Source organism: Sinocyclocheilus grahami, unplaced genomic scaffold (genome assembly GCF_001515645.1).
Source record: "Sinocyclocheilus grahami isolate Dianchi unplaced genomic scaffold, SAMN03320097.WGS_v1.1 scaffold93.1, whole genome shotgun sequence".
In the NCBI taxonomy this organism is placed as follows: Eukaryota; Metazoa; Chordata; class Actinopteri; order Cypriniformes; family Cyprinidae; genus Sinocyclocheilus; species Sinocyclocheilus grahami.
Window position 1 is genome coordinate 1,171,444 of NW_015505272.1, and position 20,387 is coordinate 1,191,830.

General features: G+C 37.4%; 1 protein-coding gene across 2 annotated transcripts in view; it reads right to left on the bottom strand.

The window, feature by feature from the left end:
• msh3 (mutS homolog 3 (E. coli)) overlaps positions 1-20,387 on the bottom strand; it is a 59,457-nt gene that overhangs the window by 38,006 nt on the left and 1,064 nt on the right. Inside the window, exons 3-9 of one of the 2 annotated variants that reach the window (XM_016275326.1) lie at positions 19,690-19,922; positions 19,311-19,508; positions 18,509-18,625; positions 17,772-17,889; positions 16,980-17,113; positions 16,323-16,489; positions 1,443-1,573 (exon numbers count right to left, since the gene is read on the bottom strand). In XM_016275326.1, the coding sequence (XP_016130812.1) occupies positions 1,443-1,573; positions 16,323-16,489; positions 16,980-17,113; positions 17,772-17,889; positions 18,509-18,625; positions 19,311-19,508; positions 19,690-19,922 (1,098 nt within the window). Of the gene's footprint in view, positions 1-1,442; positions 1,574-16,322; positions 16,490-16,979; positions 17,114-17,771; positions 17,890-18,508; positions 18,626-19,310; positions 19,509-19,689; positions 19,926-20,387 lie in introns of both variants that reach the window. The other variant, XM_016275325.1, reaches the window with a different exon arrangement.

A 20,387-nucleotide genomic window follows, 5' to 3' on the forward strand; every position in this document is an offset into this window, starting at 1 on the left:
TAAGGGGCGTAACATTTCCGTCACACGCTTGAGGTATTCGGCCAATCACAACGCACTAGATAGCTGGCCAATCAGAGCACACCTCGCTTTTCAGACCGATGAGCTTTGTAAAAATCGGCGCGTTTCAAAACTAGAGGAGATTCAAAATTAGGCATAGAGGAGAAACAATAATGTACAGTATGTGGAAAATAATGTGTTTTTTTTACTTTAAACCGCATAAACACATTTCATTACACCAAATACACCAAATAATTTTCTTTTTAGCAGCATCATATGACCCCTTTAAATATGAAAACGTACTTACAGGCTGTGAGTCAGAAGCACCAGACTGTCCTTGCAAAGTTGGAATTGCCCCACTTTATAGAAACACACACTGGCATTGTAAGCTACTCTCCCAGGAAACAGTCCTCGTCCTCCATAAAATGCGCAGCACACATCTGAATATTTGGGTTGAACTGTTCCGGAACAGTGTTGTAAATACAACTTAACCACAGATTTCTCGTTGTGTCCTCTTTTGGAAGGCCAAACCAAGTAATTTCGCTTTCACAACAAAACACACAGCGCCTTCACGACATGGCGGCAACAACAATACTACAGCGAGAATAAAAGTTACGCCTTCTTTCTTTGCGTGAACATTTGGGCGGTGTTATGCAAATCTTTCCACATCGTGACGTAGACATGTGGGGGTGTGTTAGAACGAGTCGTTTTAGGTAGGCGTGATTGACTCTTAACTTTTATAAAGAATATCTCTTTGGATTTGAGACTTTAGTCTTTGCAACTTTGCAGCTCTTCTTTATGCACGAAGAGCTTGTAACACTCCAAAGAGAAAGGAAAAATTTAAATCGCATCATATGACCCCTTTAAATTATAAATTACCTACACAATTTTCCCCATTCAGGTTTAACTTTGTGTTCATGATCATGCTGGTTTTTGCCACAAATACTGTAGAAAACACTGGACTGTTACATTGTTTTAATTTTAAAATCTACTTGGTATTGAAGCACCGATGCTTCTGACATCCCTATTTTCAATAAACATGACAGAAGGTGTTTGGGGACAATAATTAGACTAAAGACATTTTTCAATGAACCTGAAATCAAGCTGCATCTGAGATACAAAGCAAGGAGCATCAGAGATGCTTTCAGTGATGGTGAGGGAGTCTGTTGTGTGCAATTAATGGGTCCTGAACAAGACAAAAAGGTGATTTAGCCCCCGTCTTGCCAGGGAAAGCCATCACCCTTTGTCCTACACATGTCCAGCCTAAAGGACAGCAGACATTGATCTGCCACCCTTCTGCCTAGAGGGAATGATTTTTCAATTAAACACACTGACCTCACATCAGTTTGGGCAGACATCTCTATCCTAAAGACCAGCCGATGATTCATCATGACTGGAGGTCAGACATCAAAAAACAGACAGGAGACAAAGATAAAGCCATTTACCCTTTTCCTGGTTTCCCACAGCTGGATGAAGGGTGTCTCTGTAGAAATCTTTGATAATTCTCATTGCAGCTGGATATTCAAACATGGAGCTTTCTCGTTTCTCAATGCGAATTCGGTCATCTGCTTGGACACTGAAAGAGGAGACAAACAGTAGGTTTACACAGGACAACAGGAAACTGCACCAGCTAAAACCTCTAGGAGAAACGGGAAAATGTTCTTGCATACTTTGTATATTCTGTGTACCATATTACACTTCTAAAAAAAAAATTAAAAAAGTAAAATTACTGTTTACATTGACACAAAAATTTAAATTTTATCGAAAATCTTTTTTTATAGATGATCATAGATCATAAAGTGTTCGTGCAAAAGGGTGAATCTCGCATAAAAAGGGAAAAAAATAAGAAATTAAAAAGTTTTCCTGTACAGGTCCTTAAGCTCACTATAGTAGAATAGTTATCAATGATCATGGATTTGATTTCCATGGATCTTACATGCTGATAAACACAGTGTGATGAAAATGTAAATTAAATTTTGCCTAAACAAAATTAGGTTTTTAGAAAACTAATTAAATGGATAAGCCAATTTTCACCCCAATTCTTATCATCTTAATGCAAAAAAATCTCATTGTATATTAAAAAATAGTATATATTATTTGACTTAAATATTTGTGTTGTGCAATTATTTATTGTCCTTATGGATACATAAAAACAATGTAAACTATCATTCACAAGATTGTTAATGTTTTTGAAAGACATCTCTCTTATGCGCACCATGGCTTATATAACTATATTTCAATATAAATATATTTTTCAGCTGTCATTACTCCAGTCTTTAGAGTAACATGGTAATTTAGAAATTATTCTAATATGCTAATTTGCTGCTCAAGAAACATCTCTAGTTATTATGAGTGTAAAAACAGTTGTGTTGCTTAATATTTTTGCAGAACCATGACACATTTTTTTTGGATTCTTTAATGAACAGAAACGTTCAAAAGAAAAGCTTTTTTGTAAAAAGAATATTTTGTAACATCACAAATGTCTTCAAATGTGATCAAATGAGTCCTTCCTGGAATTGTAATAATTACTATATTACAATAATGAGAATGTAATGAGAACCACCTTAGGAACTACAATAAATAAATAAATAAATAAATAAATAAAATTACAGTAATGAAAATTTGAGGCGGGGATGCTTAACTTTCAAGTTATGTCACAATTTATAAAGAAAATTACAACAACAAAAATTGGCTCAAAAATGTTTTTTTTTTCTGTTTTGATTTTAGGATGAAATATGAGCTTGACATGTTTGTAAAATTACTAATTAAGGTTACTTAACATTCTAGTTACATAATAGAAATTCAAAGAAGAGACGAATTCTGTTTTTTTGGTCTCATCCTAAAGCCTTCAATACCAGTGGATTTTCTCAGTGCATTTAAGGTGCACATTAGTCTCTCTCTCTCACACACACACACACACACACGTACTTCACCATCAGTCCATTCACTTTTGCTTCCCCACCATTCAACACCACAGAGATCTCAAGGACGCAGGCTTTCTTTGCATCTCTGTGCTGTTGCTGGGGCAACCAATGAACATATGTGGCCTATGTAAGTGTGCAGCCAGCTTTATCTTCCCCAACAGTGTAATCGACTTGCTGAAAAAAATAAATAGTAATAATTAATTTAAAACGGTATTGTGCCCATGGGTGACTGTTCCCACAAATCACAACTATGCAAACACAGTCACAAGAGGTAGCTGGCTCATAATATGTCTATGGCCTTTTTTCTTAACAATAAGATTTATATACATGCTTTAGAGAAGGCAATATCTTAGGTCATTTTGATCACTGTTTTGTCTTCATTTTAAATACTCTTGCAGTGAGAAATTAAAGGATTAGTTCACTTCTGAATTAAAATTCTCATAATTTTCTCACCCCCATGTCATCCAAGATCTTTATGTCTTTCTTTCTTCAGTCGAAAAGAAATTAAGGTTTTTGAGGAAAACAGTCCAGGGTTTTTCTCTATATAGTGGACTTCAGTGGGGTTCACTGGGTGGAAGGTCCAACTTGCAGCTTCAGTGCAGCTTCAAAGCGTTCTACACGATCCCAGACGAGGAATAAGGGTCTTATCTAGCGAAACTATCTGTCATTTTCTAAAAAAAAAAATTTACTATTTATATACTTCTTAACCTCAAACGCTCGTCTTGTCTAATTCTGCGTGAACTCTGTGCATTCCGGTTCATGACAGTTAGGGTATATCGGAAAAACTCCCATCTCATTTTCTCCTCCAACTTCAAAATCGTTCTAAATTGTCCTACATCGCTGTTTTATCGTTCTTTGCACGTTCACTTTGTAAACACTGGGTCGGTACTTATGCAGCGATGTAGGACGATTTTGAAGTTGGAGGAGAAAATGAGATGGGAGTTTTTCGACCTACCCTAACTGTTTCGAATGGGACTGCACAGAATACCTATGCGCATTGCAGAGCTACACAAGACGAGCGTTTGAGGTTAAAAAGTATATAATTTTTATTCTTTTTTAGAAAATTACCGATAGTTTCGCTAGATAAGACCCTTATTCCTCGTCTGGGATCGTGTAGAACGCTTTGAAGCTGCACTGAAGCTGCAAGTTGGACCTTCCACCCAGTGAACCCCACTGAAGTCCACTATATAGAGAAAAACCCTGGAATGTTTTCCTCAAAAACCTTAATTTCTTTTCGACTGAAGAAAGAAAGACATGAACATCTTGGATGACATGGGGGTGAGCAAATTATGAGGAAATTTTCATTCAGAAGTGAACTAATTTAATTTATCCAAGTACAAATATTCTATATAGTCTCTCAACTAGTTACAGTATGCATTACTGCCATAAATCAGTTTGTCAACATTTTGATCCATTAAAGGGATAGTTCACCCAAAAATAAAAATTTTGTTATAATTTACTCACCCTCATGTCATTCCAAATCTGTTTGTTTCTTATGTTGAGCACAAAACAAGATATTTTAAAGAATTCTGAAGAACCAAACAGTTGGTCCCCACTGACCTCCATAGTAGGGAAAGAAATATTATGGAAGTCAATGGGGACCATCAACTGTTCGATTACCAGCATTCTTCACAATATCTTCTTTTATGTTCAACATAAGAAAGACATTCATACAGGTTTGGAACGACATGAGGGTGAGTAAATAATGACAAAAAAAATATTAATTTTTGGGTGAACTACCCATTTAAAAATGCTTCAATGTAAATGTAGGGATAGTTCACCCAAAAATAAAAATTTTGTTATAATTTACTCACCCTCATGTCATTCCAAATCTGTTTGTTTCTTATGTTGAGCACAAAACAAGATATTTTAAAGAATTCTGAAGAACCAAACAGTTGGTCCCCACTGACCTCCATAGTAGGGAAAGAAATATTATGGAAGTCAATGGGGACCATCAACTGTTCGATTACCAGCATTCTTCACAATATCTTCTTTTATGTTCAACATAAGAAAGACATTCATACAGGTTTGGAACGACATGAGGGTGAGTAAATAATGACAAAAAAATATTAATTTTTGGGTGAACTACCCATTTAAAAATGCTTCAATGTAAATGGCACATCCTTCCTTGTTAAAAAATGTAACAAAATGTACATGGTCATGAAAGATTGGGTTAAAACTTTGCATTATATTATTTGCATACATGTGTGCTGGTTGTACTTTTTTACTGTTTGTATCTCAATGTTTATTCTTGCCCTGACAGCTCGCCAACAGATGCTTTACCTGAAAGGTAACTAATTCAAAGACCAGTTCCAACCCTCAATGTAGAAACTTTATTACCCTCATTGGCCATCAAAGCCAAATAATGAAAACAGGAGAAAATTTGCCAAGTTATTTTAAGGAATAAACAACAGACAAAATCCTGCAATGAAGCGTGATTGTGTTGTATATGAATAAACTAAAGTAGTTTGATCGGTACGGCAGAGGAGCATTCAGAATCCATTTCAAGTAACCAGTACGCACTGGGAGAAATTGATGGCAGTGGCACCTTCAACACACCACCTGCAATTCCCCTGAGGCTCTCATTAACCCACAGCACTGCAACCACTTGGCAACAGCTGCTATGGTCCCTCTCTCACTATCACACCCCTGAGAACTGAAGCACACAGCACATGGTTGGCAGTGGAAACCAGTATACCTTACATTAGTCTGTACTGCTGAATAGTATTTTCAGCAACATGAAGAATGGAATGGAAAAATGGAGAACAAATGTGAGATTGTAACAATGATGATAAATTGGCTCCCCATAATCAGTATTTTAGAAATAGGAAAATACGAAGGTTCCATTAAGTGGGTGCAGATTTTAAAGGGATAGTACATCCAAAAATGAAAATTCTGTCATTAATTACTCACCCTCATATTGTTCCAAATCCATAAGACCTTTGTTCATCTTCAGAATACAAATTAAGATATTTTTGATTAAATCCTAGAGCTTTCTGGCCCTGCATAGACAGCAACGCAACTACCACAAAGCCCAGAGAGGTAGTAAGAACATCGTTAAAATAGTCCATGTGACATCAGTGGTTCAACCTTAATTTTATGAAGCTACGAGAATACTTTTTGTGCGCAAAGAAACAAAAAGAATGATTATCATGTGATTATCAATAATCACATGGATTATTTTAACGATGTCCTTACCTTTCTGTGCCTTGAACGTGGTAGCTTCGTTGCTGACTATGGAGGGTCAGAAAGCACTTGGATTTCAATAAAAATATCTTAATTTGTGTTCCGAAGATGAACAAAGGTACAGGTTTGGAACAACATGAGGGTGAGTAATTAATGACAGAATTTTCATTTTCAACTTTCCAAGGTGCCATTAATTTCCTACTTCCATATAAAAACAAACATAAACCATCACTTGATAGAATGGAGCCTTACCGACAGCACTTGTGCAAACCTGCATAGTACACACACTTCATTTTAACAAGTCTTAAGTTTAAGCTATCTAACAACAGTGCCCTTTAAAGCTTGTTTGCAGACATAAATGCCTACGCAGTGATTTGACAGTTGTTCAGGTGGATAGGTCAGAGGCTTTAACCTTTAAACACCTTGATATATAATTATGCTTCATGCTTCTTTTCCCCCCAGATTTTCTAGCACCATTAAGAGGTAAAGTGAGGCAAAAAAGTAGCAGCTGGAGACAAGACAAAGACCGGGAGAACATGACTGAAAGCCCATAATTATGAAAAGAATAGTTGAGACTGTGAGTGTGATCAGGACAATTAAAGCTTAGGTGTGAAATTTCTGCAAAATTACACCTATCAGGACTGCAAAAACAATGACTGTTTATTAAACAGGTCTCTCTGTCTGCCATTGCTCAAGCAAACCCACCTCCAAACTCTTACCATTGGTGTCACCATGTTGGGTTGGTTGGGATTCTCAAACAAATTTTCTGAAAACACCACAAAGACACAGTATTTTCAGCAGTACAAATGGGACAGTACAGAAAGATATAGATCGAGTCTGATGGGGAGGCTGCATTCTTGCCTGGAGTATATGCTCCTCACTAATTTAATCTATTACCTTCCTCAGTCCTCTTAGTACCTTTAAGCATTGCCCTTGGCAACAATGATCACAGTCACAGTGATGAGCGAGTCAAAAATAAATCAACAACATCTGTCTCATTTAAAAGCCAAAACAAGAGATGTTGCCCCTGTCAACTGAGCAGTGTCTCTCTCAGGACTGCAATGGTCATTTCTCTTTTTCCTCAGGAAGTTACTAGGTTCGGCTTTGTGATGACCCTTGGCCACCTGTCGGGACTCCCAGCAAGTGCAGAATCTAAGCCAGCACCAACAAGTGTGTTGGAACTGGCTGAAGATAAACTCTTCAGTATATTGGCCTTCAGGAGCAGGATTGGACACCCCTGTTCTACTGTTTGGACATATGAATGCAGTGTTGAAAATGTGTTGGTGAATACAATGTGAAAACATGTTGATTTTCTAATTGTTCAACACCCTTTTTTAGATGCAGCACTAGATGCCAGCCAGTTAGTAGCCATTATTCCCTGGTGCAATACAACTTGCTTTTAAGGTTCAATTGAGGTGGTTCTTCAACTGTCATTATTGTCCTTAAAGTCTCATGAAACCCCCGTTACAGCACTGGTCTTTCACACCTTAGATCTGAAAAAGACTCCAGAAAACAAAAGCTGTGGAAAAGTGAGAGTGTAGAGGGTGGGAAAAGGGTAGAAAACAACCAATAAAACACAGATCTACAACACACACATTACACAGACAAATGATTAAAATATCCTTAAAACAGAAAGAATAAAGGCAGTTACTTTTGGTTTACTCTTCTTTGAATTTTCAGTCTATATCATTGTTTGCTGTGTATCACAATAATTTGACGTGTCATCACGTTCATGATCAGACATACCACTGTATCAGCGCCCTTATTTGCGAATATTTAATTTGAAGAAGACATGATATGTGCATGATGTATTTGGAGCATGAGAGATTATGAAATATGTTCACAAAATTTGAAACACACTTGCTTCGATCCGGATATGAACTATGATCCACGCAGCGAGTGTTGTTAAACTCATCACGGCATTCAGCGCAGAAACCGCTCTCTCATGCACACTCCACGTGTTGTTACAGTATATATTAAATACTGTTACGGTCATGTTAACGGAGGTGATGTTCAGGGATCTCTGTGTTGGGAGCGAGCTCGCATACAAAAGCGAATTTTAATGCCCCGCATATTAATAGAGGCTCCCTGATACCCACAATTTATAAACGGTATAATTACCCAAATATATAATTGCAAGAGGAAGTACTGAATACCATACAGTGGTGGCCAAAATTATTAGAACACCTGACACATTTGAAAATATTGACCTTTTTTCCCTCCAAAACATGATTTCATTTCATAATGTTCATGAAACATGCAGATGGTTGCTCTGAGCCCAACAAATATCAGATGAAGTGAGCCGTGTATCGGCCGATACCGATACTGATCCGATACTAGCACCTCAGTGTGTTGACCTGATCATCACTGTTTTGTGTGTTAAACACAATCTACTAATTATAGTAGATAAATTTCATTTTAAAGAAAAATAACAATTGAAAAAATATATAATCAATCTATGACAAAAATACTATTATAAATCAGTTGTGTTCACTGTCATTCAACTCCTCTCCAATGACCTCATGGGATAGTAAAGTGTCCAGTGAATCGGCGCCGATAGCCTCGTGGGCAGAGGGTCGACATGTAGCACCATTGTGCTTTGGGCGTCCCGTGTTCGAGTCCCGGCTCGCGGACCTTTGCCGATTCCGTCCCCACTCTACCTCTTTAGCTTCGCTTCCTGTCTAATTACTGTCCTAGCAAATAAAATTCAAAATGCCAAAAATAAATCTTAAGTGTCCATTGGATAGGCACTTCAGAATCTTGCTGGAAGTAGTAGGTCATCTGGGTACTTTTTGCCTACTGTTTTATGAACACTGTGAATTCAGACATACTATTTGTAACATGTTTTCGCCTACAATATAGAAGGGAAGTAGGCATTTCTGGATACAGGACCAGTAAGTACAGAATCCATGTTTCACAATCTTACAAATCTACCTCTATCCCAATAACAGGCTGTTAACAAAGAACAGGCAAATTGCCTTCATCTGACAAGCAGCAAGGTGTTGTGGAGGCCTGCATTTAACCACCACTTTTTGCAGTTTGAGGACTGCACATCACTGGATCTGCTGGAAAGGTCATCTGAAGGAAATGTCAGACCGCCATAGTTAATGTTTTTCTGACCTGTTTTGCAGATTTCCTCCAAAACATGGGCAGCCAAACCTGCTCCTGGAGAAATACCCTTTTGTGCAGTTCCAACTCTGCTGCAACCTATTTGCCTTCAAGCAATCCTAAACACCTTAATTAGCTGGTACAAGTTTGTTCTATTAGGGTTGAAGCTAAAATCTACAGGAAGGCAGACCTCAAGGAGCAGGGTTGGTTAAGGTCTTTCAGATGACAACAGCAAGAGGCTGAGTGAATGTTAAATGAATTTCAGTTCAAATCCCCCTCAATCAATTTTACAATAAAAACTGTCAACGTTCTCCGACCCTAAAAAACATGCCCTTTTGAGTAGGGCTGTCATGATTCCTCGAATAAATTTGAGTACACGATCATAAAAAGCTGTTGATTGCAATTTGCCCATGTCCATTGACGGAAGTGGCGCCTATTCCACGGACAAGAATCCATGAAAAGCATATTATACCATTTTCTAAGGCTGCACAAAATTATTTAAACCATTTAAAAACCATAATGTAGGAATGCACCGAATGTTCGGCAATCAAAATTATACGGCCGAAAACAGCAAAAAAACGCGATCAAATAGAGGCACGCACTAATGCAGCAAACATGTCGGCAGTGTGAAAGTATTTAAAACTATAAGAGAAAGACGCAGAAATCATTACAAGCACGAAGCACCGACAGCAAGAGACTGTTTAGTGCTGCATCACATGTCTCCGATGAGAAGAAGAGGTGGCTGATGCTGGTGGTTAGGCTACTGTATGATGATTGAAATCGCAAAATGGCCTCAAACCATTAGTAAATAAACTGCAGAATGTTATATTTTCTAATGCACGCACGAATTGCATGAGAAACCTGCGCTGAAACGGTGTTACTCGACAGTTGCTCAGTAACATTTTTGTGAATTTTTTTAAAAGCATGTGACATTGTGATACGTGCGACAAACATCTTCCCAAATTCGTAATGAGAATCATTTATAAATCTGCATGCTGTTGTCAACAAAAAGAAGCACTGAGATCTTCCTGCGGGTTTCTGCCAAAATAAAAGCTGAGAAAAAGCAACAACTCCATTAGTCTCAGCCTCAGACGTCACGCCCACGGAACGTTGGCTAAACGACTGATGCATATGCCACACAAAAGTGGAAACACTTCAGGAGTTTCGAAGTCGTCATAGGATTGGTTGAATTCTACAGGATTTCCGGGAGACGCGTCGCGTTCTTTAACGTTCCGCCTAGAAACAAAGAAGGCGTGACGCCAAACCCCCTCACGACGGAAGAAAGCCGCCGTGTTTACAACTGTGACGAGAAGCGCTTATCAAGATCAACTAAACGCTGGATTTTCAAAAGTATGTGAAATATTTAAAGTTCGCGGCACACAATCTTTAAAGTACGTCCGAGAGTTTTACACACCGGTCTGTTATTGTGGCGACATTTCCACGCCCCGAAACATGACGCTGAAACAAAACGAACTGTGATTGGTTGTTTGACATGTTAGTTTTTTTAAATAATTCTCTTTTGCTCAGCAAGGCTGCCTTTTTGTACAGTAAAACATACATGCCTGATTCAAGTCTCAAAAATTGCCAAAAAATATTATTTTACCAGCTTATTAATTTTAAGTTAAATTGTGCTTTGTTGGTATAATGTCTGCTAGAATGTTAAAAAAATATTCAGTGTTAAAGGGTCATATGATGCGATTTACGATCAAATAGAGGCACGCACTAATGCAGCAAACATGTCGGCAGTGTGAAAGTATTTAAAACTATAAGAGAAAGACGCAGAAATCATTACAAGCACGAAGCACCGACAGCAAGAGACTGTTTAGTGCTGCATCACATGTCTCCGATGAGAAGAAGAGGTGGCTGATGCTGGTGGTTAGGCTACTGTATGATGATTGAAATCGCAAAATGGCCTCAAACCATTAGTAAATAAACTGCAGAATGTTATATTTTCTAATGCACGCACGAATTGCATGAGAAACCTGCGCTGAAACGGTGTTACTCGACAGTTGCTCAGTAACATTTTTGTGAATTTTTTTAAAAGCATGTGACATTGTGATACGTGCGACAAACATCTTCCCAAATTCGTAATGAGAATCATTTATAAATCTGCATGCTGTTGTCAACAAAAAGAAGCACTGAGATCTTCCTGCGGGTTTCTGCCAAAATAAAAGCTGAGAAAAAGCAACAACTCCATTAGTCTCAGCCTCAGACGTCACGCCCACGGAACGTTGGCTAAACGACTGATGCATATGCCACACAAAAGTGGAAACACTTCAGGAGTTTCGAAGTCGTCATAGGATTGGTTGAATTCTACAGGATTTCCGGGAGACGCGTCGCGTTCTTTAACGTTCCGCCTAGAAACAAAGAAGGCGTGACGCCAAACCCCCTCACGACGGAAGAAAGCCGCCGTGTTTACAACTGTGACGAGAAGCGCTTATCAAGATCAACTAAACGCTGGATTTTCAAAAGTATGTGAAATATTTAAAGTTCGCGGCACACAATCTTTAAAGTACGTCCGAGAGTTTTACACACCGGTCTGTTATTGTGGCGACATTTCCACGCCCCGAAACATGACGCTGAAACAAAACGAACTGTGATTGGTTGTTTGACATGTTAGTTTTTTTAAATAATTCTCTTTTGCTCAGCAAGGCTGCCTTTTTGTACAGTAAAACATACATGCCTGATTCAAGTCTCAAAAATTGCCAAAAAATATTATTTTACCAGCTTATTAATTTTAAGTTAAATTGTGCTTTGTTGGTATAATGTCTGCTAGAATGTTAAAAAAATATTCAGTGTTAAAGGGTCATATGATGCGATTTAAAGTTTTCCTTTCTCTTTGGAGTGTTATAAGCTGACTTGACTGTTCAAATGAGGAGTTTTGCGCATCGTGTGTGTGTGTGCGAGAGCGAGCGAGCGAGAGAGCGTGCGCGCACGCACGCGAGAGGGGGGGGAGGTGGGGGTCACATCACGGTGGAGTCAGTTGTCTTAACCGTGGCTTGTGTACTGCAAACACATACCAGCTTCATCACTGTGTCTGTCACGCGACTCTGTTCCCCTTTCGGGCTCGGGCTTTACATTGATTTTGAAAGCTGAAGCTCGCGATTATGGTAAGGGGCGTTACGTTTCCGACAAGTGCTTGCGATGTTCGGCCAATCACAATGCACTGGGTCAGCTGGCCAATCAGAGCAGACTGCGCTTGTCGGAAGGAGGGACTTTGTAGAAAACGAAGCGTTTGAGAGAGGCGGGGCATAGAGGACCTACAATAATGTACAATATTTGAAAAATAATGTGTGTTTTGAACATTAAAGCATGTCAACATATTCTGTTACACCCAATACACCAAATAATGATCTTTAAAAAAAAGCATCATATGACCCCTTTGAGTAAATATTTTTAAATTGTTGTTTTGCAATTAATTTTTTATTTGAAAAGCAGGACAAAACAGTAAAAAGCACATTTTGGCTATTTAATTTATGCAATGGTGAAAAAAATGGCAAAATAGGCCTACATGGGTGGAAAAATGCAGAAAAACCGTGTTCGGTATTTGGTATTCAGCCTCCGGCCCAGTGTTTCATTTTGTTCAGCTTCAGCTTCGGCTTCGGCTAAGAATTTTCATTTCAGTGCATCCCTAATAATAAAGCATGTGCTGTTGTGAGTTCACAAAGGCTATGAAGCAATTAAATATATGTGCTGCGGGTTTAATATGTGCTTTATGCATGTAGGTTACGTGCATCTCAGAGTGCCTACATTCACAGTAAATGCTGCTCCACACAAACAGTTCTCTTATATACACGGACCATCTCAAACTCCATCTTAGCATATAATGTGAGTCTGAGACGCTTATAATGTTCATCTGGGAACAATGCGCACCATTCTATCAGATCCATAAGGTCAATCATTTATAAACATACGCCAACACAGGAGAAGATATCATTGCCTTTGTAAATATGCTAACTGTTCATTGCCATTTCAAAATAAAAGTTTAAACCCTCGCTCTGAGTTTGCATGTTTTGATCTCCATGTTCTTGTTCAAGAAATGAGTGGCATTTCTATCATAAAGAAGTGGCCAAATATTAAAGATTAAGAGGACATTTTAATTAAATGTTGTTCAGTCATAATATTGATTGTTTTTACACTTGATCACACTGTAAATTGAATTTGAAGGGCATTTGATGTAATACATAATATATAAGTTACAATTGTATTGTTTTATTACATTATATATTTTAACTATTTTGTTAAATAAAAACACATGATTATTTGTTTTTGATATTTTATTTGAACCAATTATTATTGCCTAATTGCTGCTATATCTATATTTTAAGTCATTTTAAAGTCTATTGTTCGCTAAGGTCCATTTTTATTACCACAAAAATTATTTGATTACTTGATTAAAGGTCAGGATAATCGACCGATTACTCGATTACCAAAATAATCGGTAGTGAGTAGTGACAGCCCTACTTTTGAGCTCAAGTATGGATCTCAGTGACCACCAGGGAAAATTTTAACTAGATCTTCTTCCAAAGAGTGAAATCACAGAAAATTAGCAAGGAACTGGCTCTGGGGTGGATTAGGAGTGAAAACCAGCTGTTCTCAGATGTGTTCCAGAGGAACTCTAGATGGCCTGATCACTAGGGTGAAAAAATAGCACCCCAATTTATCAAATAAATGTTACCTGTGACTCCAGACGATAACAATCACAAGGTGAAAAAAAACAAGGAACATTTTCAGGCAGCCAGTGAGTATTCAGTATGTGGTTCTCTTGGATTTGCAGGTATTATTTCTGCCTTCAGCCTACTTACTTATCCTACATGCGAAAACATTACAGAGTGTAATAAGAGCTGTCTGGATAAAGGACCATCTAGACATGTTCATCAGTCTAAAGTTAGGCCAATGTAACAGTCAATGCGTTTCTGACTGCTTTTAAAATTATGAAAATTACGTGCGAAGATGTGGATTGGTCTTCATAACAAGCCAAATTTCACTCATTTGGGAAATCCAAGAAAAATAAAGTAACACATTAGTTCATACTAGCACTCCAAGACTTATTTAAGGAGAAACGTGGTTGGGTCAGCCAATGGAAAAGCTGTAAAGCAGTCTCAGATGCACACACAGTTCTACTGAGTTTTGGAATTACTTTTGCAGGATTCTTCTTTACACCTGCATGTGAAATGCATAGGGTTTTTAATTAAATTATTTGTGATCTAGATGTACACTGAATTCATTCTCTGTAATGGAGGAATAATTCAATCTACATCTAGATACCATACATTCTCTTTCTTTCTCTCTCTCTCCTTCAGCTGTTCCCATTAGGGATCGCCTCAATGGAATTATCCATTATTTTACACCGGATACCCTTCCTGAAGCAACCTAGTACTGAGAGTGCACCAACTTGTGCCCCAGTGCTGTAACTAGATACCATACCATCACCTGGATTATACCCAAGCATTTTTTTTTTACAGCAAAACCACAAAAAAACACTATCCTGTATCAGTTAAAAGCTGTGTCCAGCAATTTAATGCAGACACTACTGAGTGATGAAGCACCAGCACCAGCTCAGCCCTAATGAATACCATCCATTCTACTTAGCTATGTTGAGCAACCTTGTCTACATATGGCCACAGGCACTGAAACAGCCAACAAAGTCTGGCTGGGTATTTAAAAGAAGTTTGAGTTAAACTAAGAGGGAAATACTGCCAGCCTTGCAGCGCACCCTCATAGAATTCTTCTCAATTTGAGGTATCCTACTGTGGCACAGAAAAATAGGAGCAGAAAGTGCACTTGATTGTGTAGGGTAGAACATACACGTTATTTGCAGTCTGTGTATATGTATACTTAACTTTGCGTGTACATAAAAATAAATAGGATGGATTTCTGTGGCTTAGCACAGGTAAACAACATAACTTTAAAAAAAGAACAAAATATTCTCACAGGCAATGAAACATGATGTCAGTTAAAAGGTGATAGTCATTTACTGACATCTAGTGGTGACAGTCAACAATTGCTAGTCACTATGAGTTGCAAAGCTTATCCGTTCACAAATTCAAAACAATTTGAAAGCATTGAGAGAAGACTTCCTCCATAACAGAAGGTTTTAATTATTAGCAAAGATGCATTTTTGGTATGGACTTCAAGGATTGAGAAGTAATTTAAGCAATCGTTATATAATTTGGAATACAGCCTCCACACACTCACAGAAAGCATAATTTTAAAAAAAACTAGAAGAGAAAATAAACTGAAGAACGAACAACAAAAAACATAATTAAGATTGGTGCAAATAAAAAATGGATCAGTTACATGGCTAGTGTTTGCTATCATGTACACTAACTGAAGATGAGTAATAAACTAGGGCTGCACCTAACGATTATTTTGTAAATCAATTAATCTGTAGATTCTTTCTTCAATTGGCTGATTAATCAGAAAAAACATTATTTTGTGTTTTTACTGGGGGGGAAAACGATGAAATAAGCTATTTCAGTGTTTCCTTCAAACAATGTGCAAATTAAAGGCTATAACAACAAGCATAGTGATTGTATCTATGTGTAGTCTATGCTGATGTACAACAAATGTAAAAAAAAAAAAAAAAAGCCTTACAATATATAAAAACAGCTTATTGGTTCTTTTAATGCTGAAAGGCCGTTTAAATCTATAATGTAAAATGATAAAGTAAAACAGAAACACAAACTAAGTGTTAAAATTAAAATACAGGAACACACATTCCCTGAGTACCTGACAGCTCATGCCTCATTAAACGATATGCTTACAAGGATGTTTGAAGCATTTAATAAAGAATTCTCATGTTTTGGGAAGCTAGGTAGCACTTATTCCACAGCAGCTCCCTCTGTGTCCTCATTCTGTTCATGGAAATGCATTGTTCACTGCTGTAATATGATGTGACTGGAGTTTTTGTGCACAGCATTTAGGCATGAGTCATCAATAATAAAATTAGTTGTTGGTTGTTTTCATAATCGATTAAACAATTAGCTGTTGCAGCCCTATTATAAACCATCTACAATGCAGCATCACACAAACATGTTCACAATCATCACAATAAGGTCTCTAAATGAAAAAATATAAAATGTTCTGTACAACAAGAATATTTACCTGGACAGAGCAATGTTGCGTAATAACCTCTCAGTCGCCTCTGAAAGGTCCGAAGGCACCAGGATCTCTACAGGTTGTATTTTCAGTACCCTGGATTCCAGCTCTGAATGGGATACATTATCTTTGAAACAGTCCACCATCAGGTCCCCAGTGCTCGGCTGGACCACCTGTATTCCAAAGGGAAGACAGGGCTGTAGTAGTGAGCATTAAAAGTTAGAATAATATGGGATTGTTTTAACCAGCTAAAACCAAAAGGGTCTGGCTGCAGACTTGCGCTTGCACTCTCAGACTTGCATTCTCAGACACTTGCACTTCCGCTAGCAACGTCACTTGCAGTCTTTATTTTTTTCTATTTATTTATTATTTTTGTTTGAATCTCTCAACATTTTACATTTATTATTGCTTGGCGATTGCAAGTGACTTCGTAATTTAGTTTCTTTTTTTTCTTGTCTTCACCACCTGGCTACTATTGTAAAATGTTGAGAGATTCAAACAAAAAGAATAAATAAATAGAACAAAATAAAAAAGACTGCAAGTGACGTCGCTAGTGGAAGCGCAAGTGTCTGAGAGTGCAAGTCTGAGAGTGCAAGTCTGCAGCCAGACCTTTCTCGCTAAAACACTCTGTTGTATTACAACATTGACACTACAATGACTTACCACCATCCCTACAGTCAGCTCCTTGCTCTGTTTATCAAAACTCTCGTTCACACACATTAAATAGCTGTTGCCACTGTCCTGCACCACATCTTCACCTTGCTCCAAATCTCCTAGCTTTAGCAGAGGATTCACATCTGAGAAAAAGGCAATTAAATCATTCATTGCAGGCTCTGTATTACCTAAAAACAGATACTGTGGCCATTTCGTAAATAGATACACTTCCCTTCAAAAGTTTGGGCTCACTAAGTTTATTTTGAAAGAACTGAATACCTTTATTCATCAAGGATGCATTCAATTGATCAAACGTGGCATTAAAGACTTTTACATTCCATTTCAAATCGATGCTGTTATTTATAACTTTCCATCCAACAAAGAATCCTGGAAAAATTTATCATGGTTTCCACAATAAATAAATAAAGCAACAAGTTTTTTTCAATATTAATAATAAGAAATGTTTCTTAAGCACCAAATCAGCATATTAGGATGATTTCTGAAGGATCGTGTGACATTGAAGACAGAAGTAATAATGCAGGAAATTCATCTTTGCCATCACAGAAATAATTTACATAAAATATACTAAACTAGACAACGGTTATTTGAAATTGTATCACAATATTACTGTATTTTTGATCACGCAAATGCAGCCTTGGTAAACACATGAGACTTCTTTAAAAAAAAATTAAAAATCTTTTCAATCCAAATGAGTGCTGCTGGTCAACAACAGGGGTATATTGAAATCAATCTCAAAAGTATAATAATAATGAATCTACTGAGTAAGAGCACAAACAATACCTTCTCCCACAAGCGTGGATTTGGTGTAAAGTGCATGTAGTTGCCGTGTGAATAGAGAACTCTTGTTGGTGCCGGAGGCCTTGATGGCTGTAGTTTCGGTCTGCTTGACTACACCTACCTAACAATGACATTTACATTTAGTCATTCATAGCAGACTCTTTTATCCAAAGTGACTTACAAATGAGGACAATAGAATCAATCAAAACCAACAAAACAGCAATAACGGGCCCTATTTTAACGATCTAAGTGCATGGTCTGAAGCGCATGGCGTGTCCGAATCCACTTTTGCTAGTTTAACAATGGAAAAAACAGTTGGCGCGCCAGGCACATGGTCCAAAAGGGTTGTACCTGATCTCTTAATGAATCATGGGTGTGTTTTGGGCATAATGTGCAAAAAAACCAATCAGAGTCTCATCAAGACAGTTGCGCTTGCACCATGGCGGAGTCGCTATTTACATAATTTGAGCAAAGACTGAATGCTTCTCCAGAGAGGAAACAGATCTACGGGACAAGCCGGATTCCACCAAAGCCCCCCTGAGGTGAAGCAGGCGTGGGCGTACACAATAATAATCTTTTACATCGCAATCCTTTTATTTTTAATATTTGGAATGTTTGTGTTTAGGCATTTTAGGCATGAAAACACTGTTATGGTAACAGAAATCACAGAAATTTTATAGATTTACTTGTGTCTATGTGACAAATTTACAGCATATTGTAATTAAAAGAATATCAGTGACCTTATAGCCCTGAGAGACCAGTCGCCGAACATGCACAAATAGGCGATGAGTAGGGATGCTGGCCGTCATGAAGTTATGGTCCAGATGACAAGTGATATTGAGCTCCTTTGCAGCGATCTAAAAAATAAAAATAAAAACACACATGGGTAAGACTCTCATAGTCTAAAATGATAACTTATGCCAACAGGTCAATGTCATTGCATTAAAGCGATAAAATTATAATTTTAAAATTCGTTTGAGCTTCTGTTTACTATATTTGATGAGCTCTATGTATGTACGTCTATGTATGTGATCTGTTCATTATTTAAAGGAATTGTGTTTCTCTGGATTAAACTGCCCAATTCATGTGGATTACTTTTACTTTCTCTTTATGAACTTTTTGTAGGCCTTTCAGTGAGGGGACAGAATTTTTCAGGTTTCATTAAAAATATCTTAATTTTTGCTTTGTGATAGAATCTTTTTGATGAGTAGTGATTAAGAATAAAAATTCTTGTTTTTTTTTTAAAGTGTAATTAAAGTATTTTGAGGAAGACTGAAAATCTAATGCATAATGATTTTATGCACAAGTGCTGAGGCAGTAATAGTGTGTTTTCTTTGTATAAGACAAGCGTTTGTCTTAAAGTACCTTAAGTCAGACAAATATTAGGTTGAATAATTATACAAAAGTTTCAAAAACGAGCAAAAGTCTTATGGATTTGGAACAACATGAGGGTGATGAATTCATATGTGGCTAAACTAACCCTTTAAAAGGATAATTTATCACCAATGTCTGCTATTTGTGATGGGCTGCTCTAGTTATTACCTCTGCATCCTCACCGAAGAACCTGTACTTGTAGCCACACTCAACGCAAAGCACTGTGTCCGCATGTTGTTTTTTGATCTCCATGTACTGTTCCTCTAGAGGAGTGTATATGGTCTTGGTTCTCCTGTTGGGAACACCAGGCTCTTCTGAACTCTTTTTGATCACAGTATTCTTAGCAAACTGACTAAAGGAAAACTCCTGAAAACAGAAAAAGTAAAAACATCAGCAGTTATAATGGCCATTCTGGCAAACACTGAGAATGAGATTAGCTGTGTTTTCTTTAAGTGGCAAATCAAGTACTTCATAAACATGCGATCTGACAAACAACAGTCTTTCAACGGTCAACTCTGAAACATACAAGTTTTGTATAGAATCAAACCTGTTTAATCTTAATAGGCTCTTCTTTGACCTCTTCCACCAATTCATTGTAGGAATTCATTACACTGTGTTGTTGTTGGGCAGAACTCTCAGCTTTTGCAGAGTCTGAAGGTTCCACTTCCATCCTTATAACCTGATCGGAGACTCGGCTCTCTGAGCTCCCGGGGCAGCTGAAATCTTTAAGCCTCGACAGGGTGGCATGGCTGACACTGGCTCTTGAGGATACCATCTTATCTATCGCACATAAAAGAGAAAGAAAATTAAAAAGAGGCTAAGAGGTTAATACACAAGCAAGAATTACAGTCAGTAGTGCACTGTTGATCATGTACTGTACTTTTGTTTTCATGCCTTACAAACCTAAACATTTTATTTTCTGATGTTTGAAATGCTGTCTTTATTAAATAATAGCTTTTACTGAGTTAAGTTATTCGATTTTTTTTTTTTCCCAAGAACTACCGCCGATATTAAACATTTTTATGGTTACCCATATCGGTCATTTTCAAAAACAATTTGCTGACAAAATTCATACACATTTAAAGAAAGTTTTTGTCAGAGCCTTTTTTTGTCTTAATTTTTTGACATTCATTTTCATTATTACACCAGGCATATATATATATATATATATATATATATATATATATATATATATATATATATATATATATATACACACTATATATATCGCATATGTGTGATCTG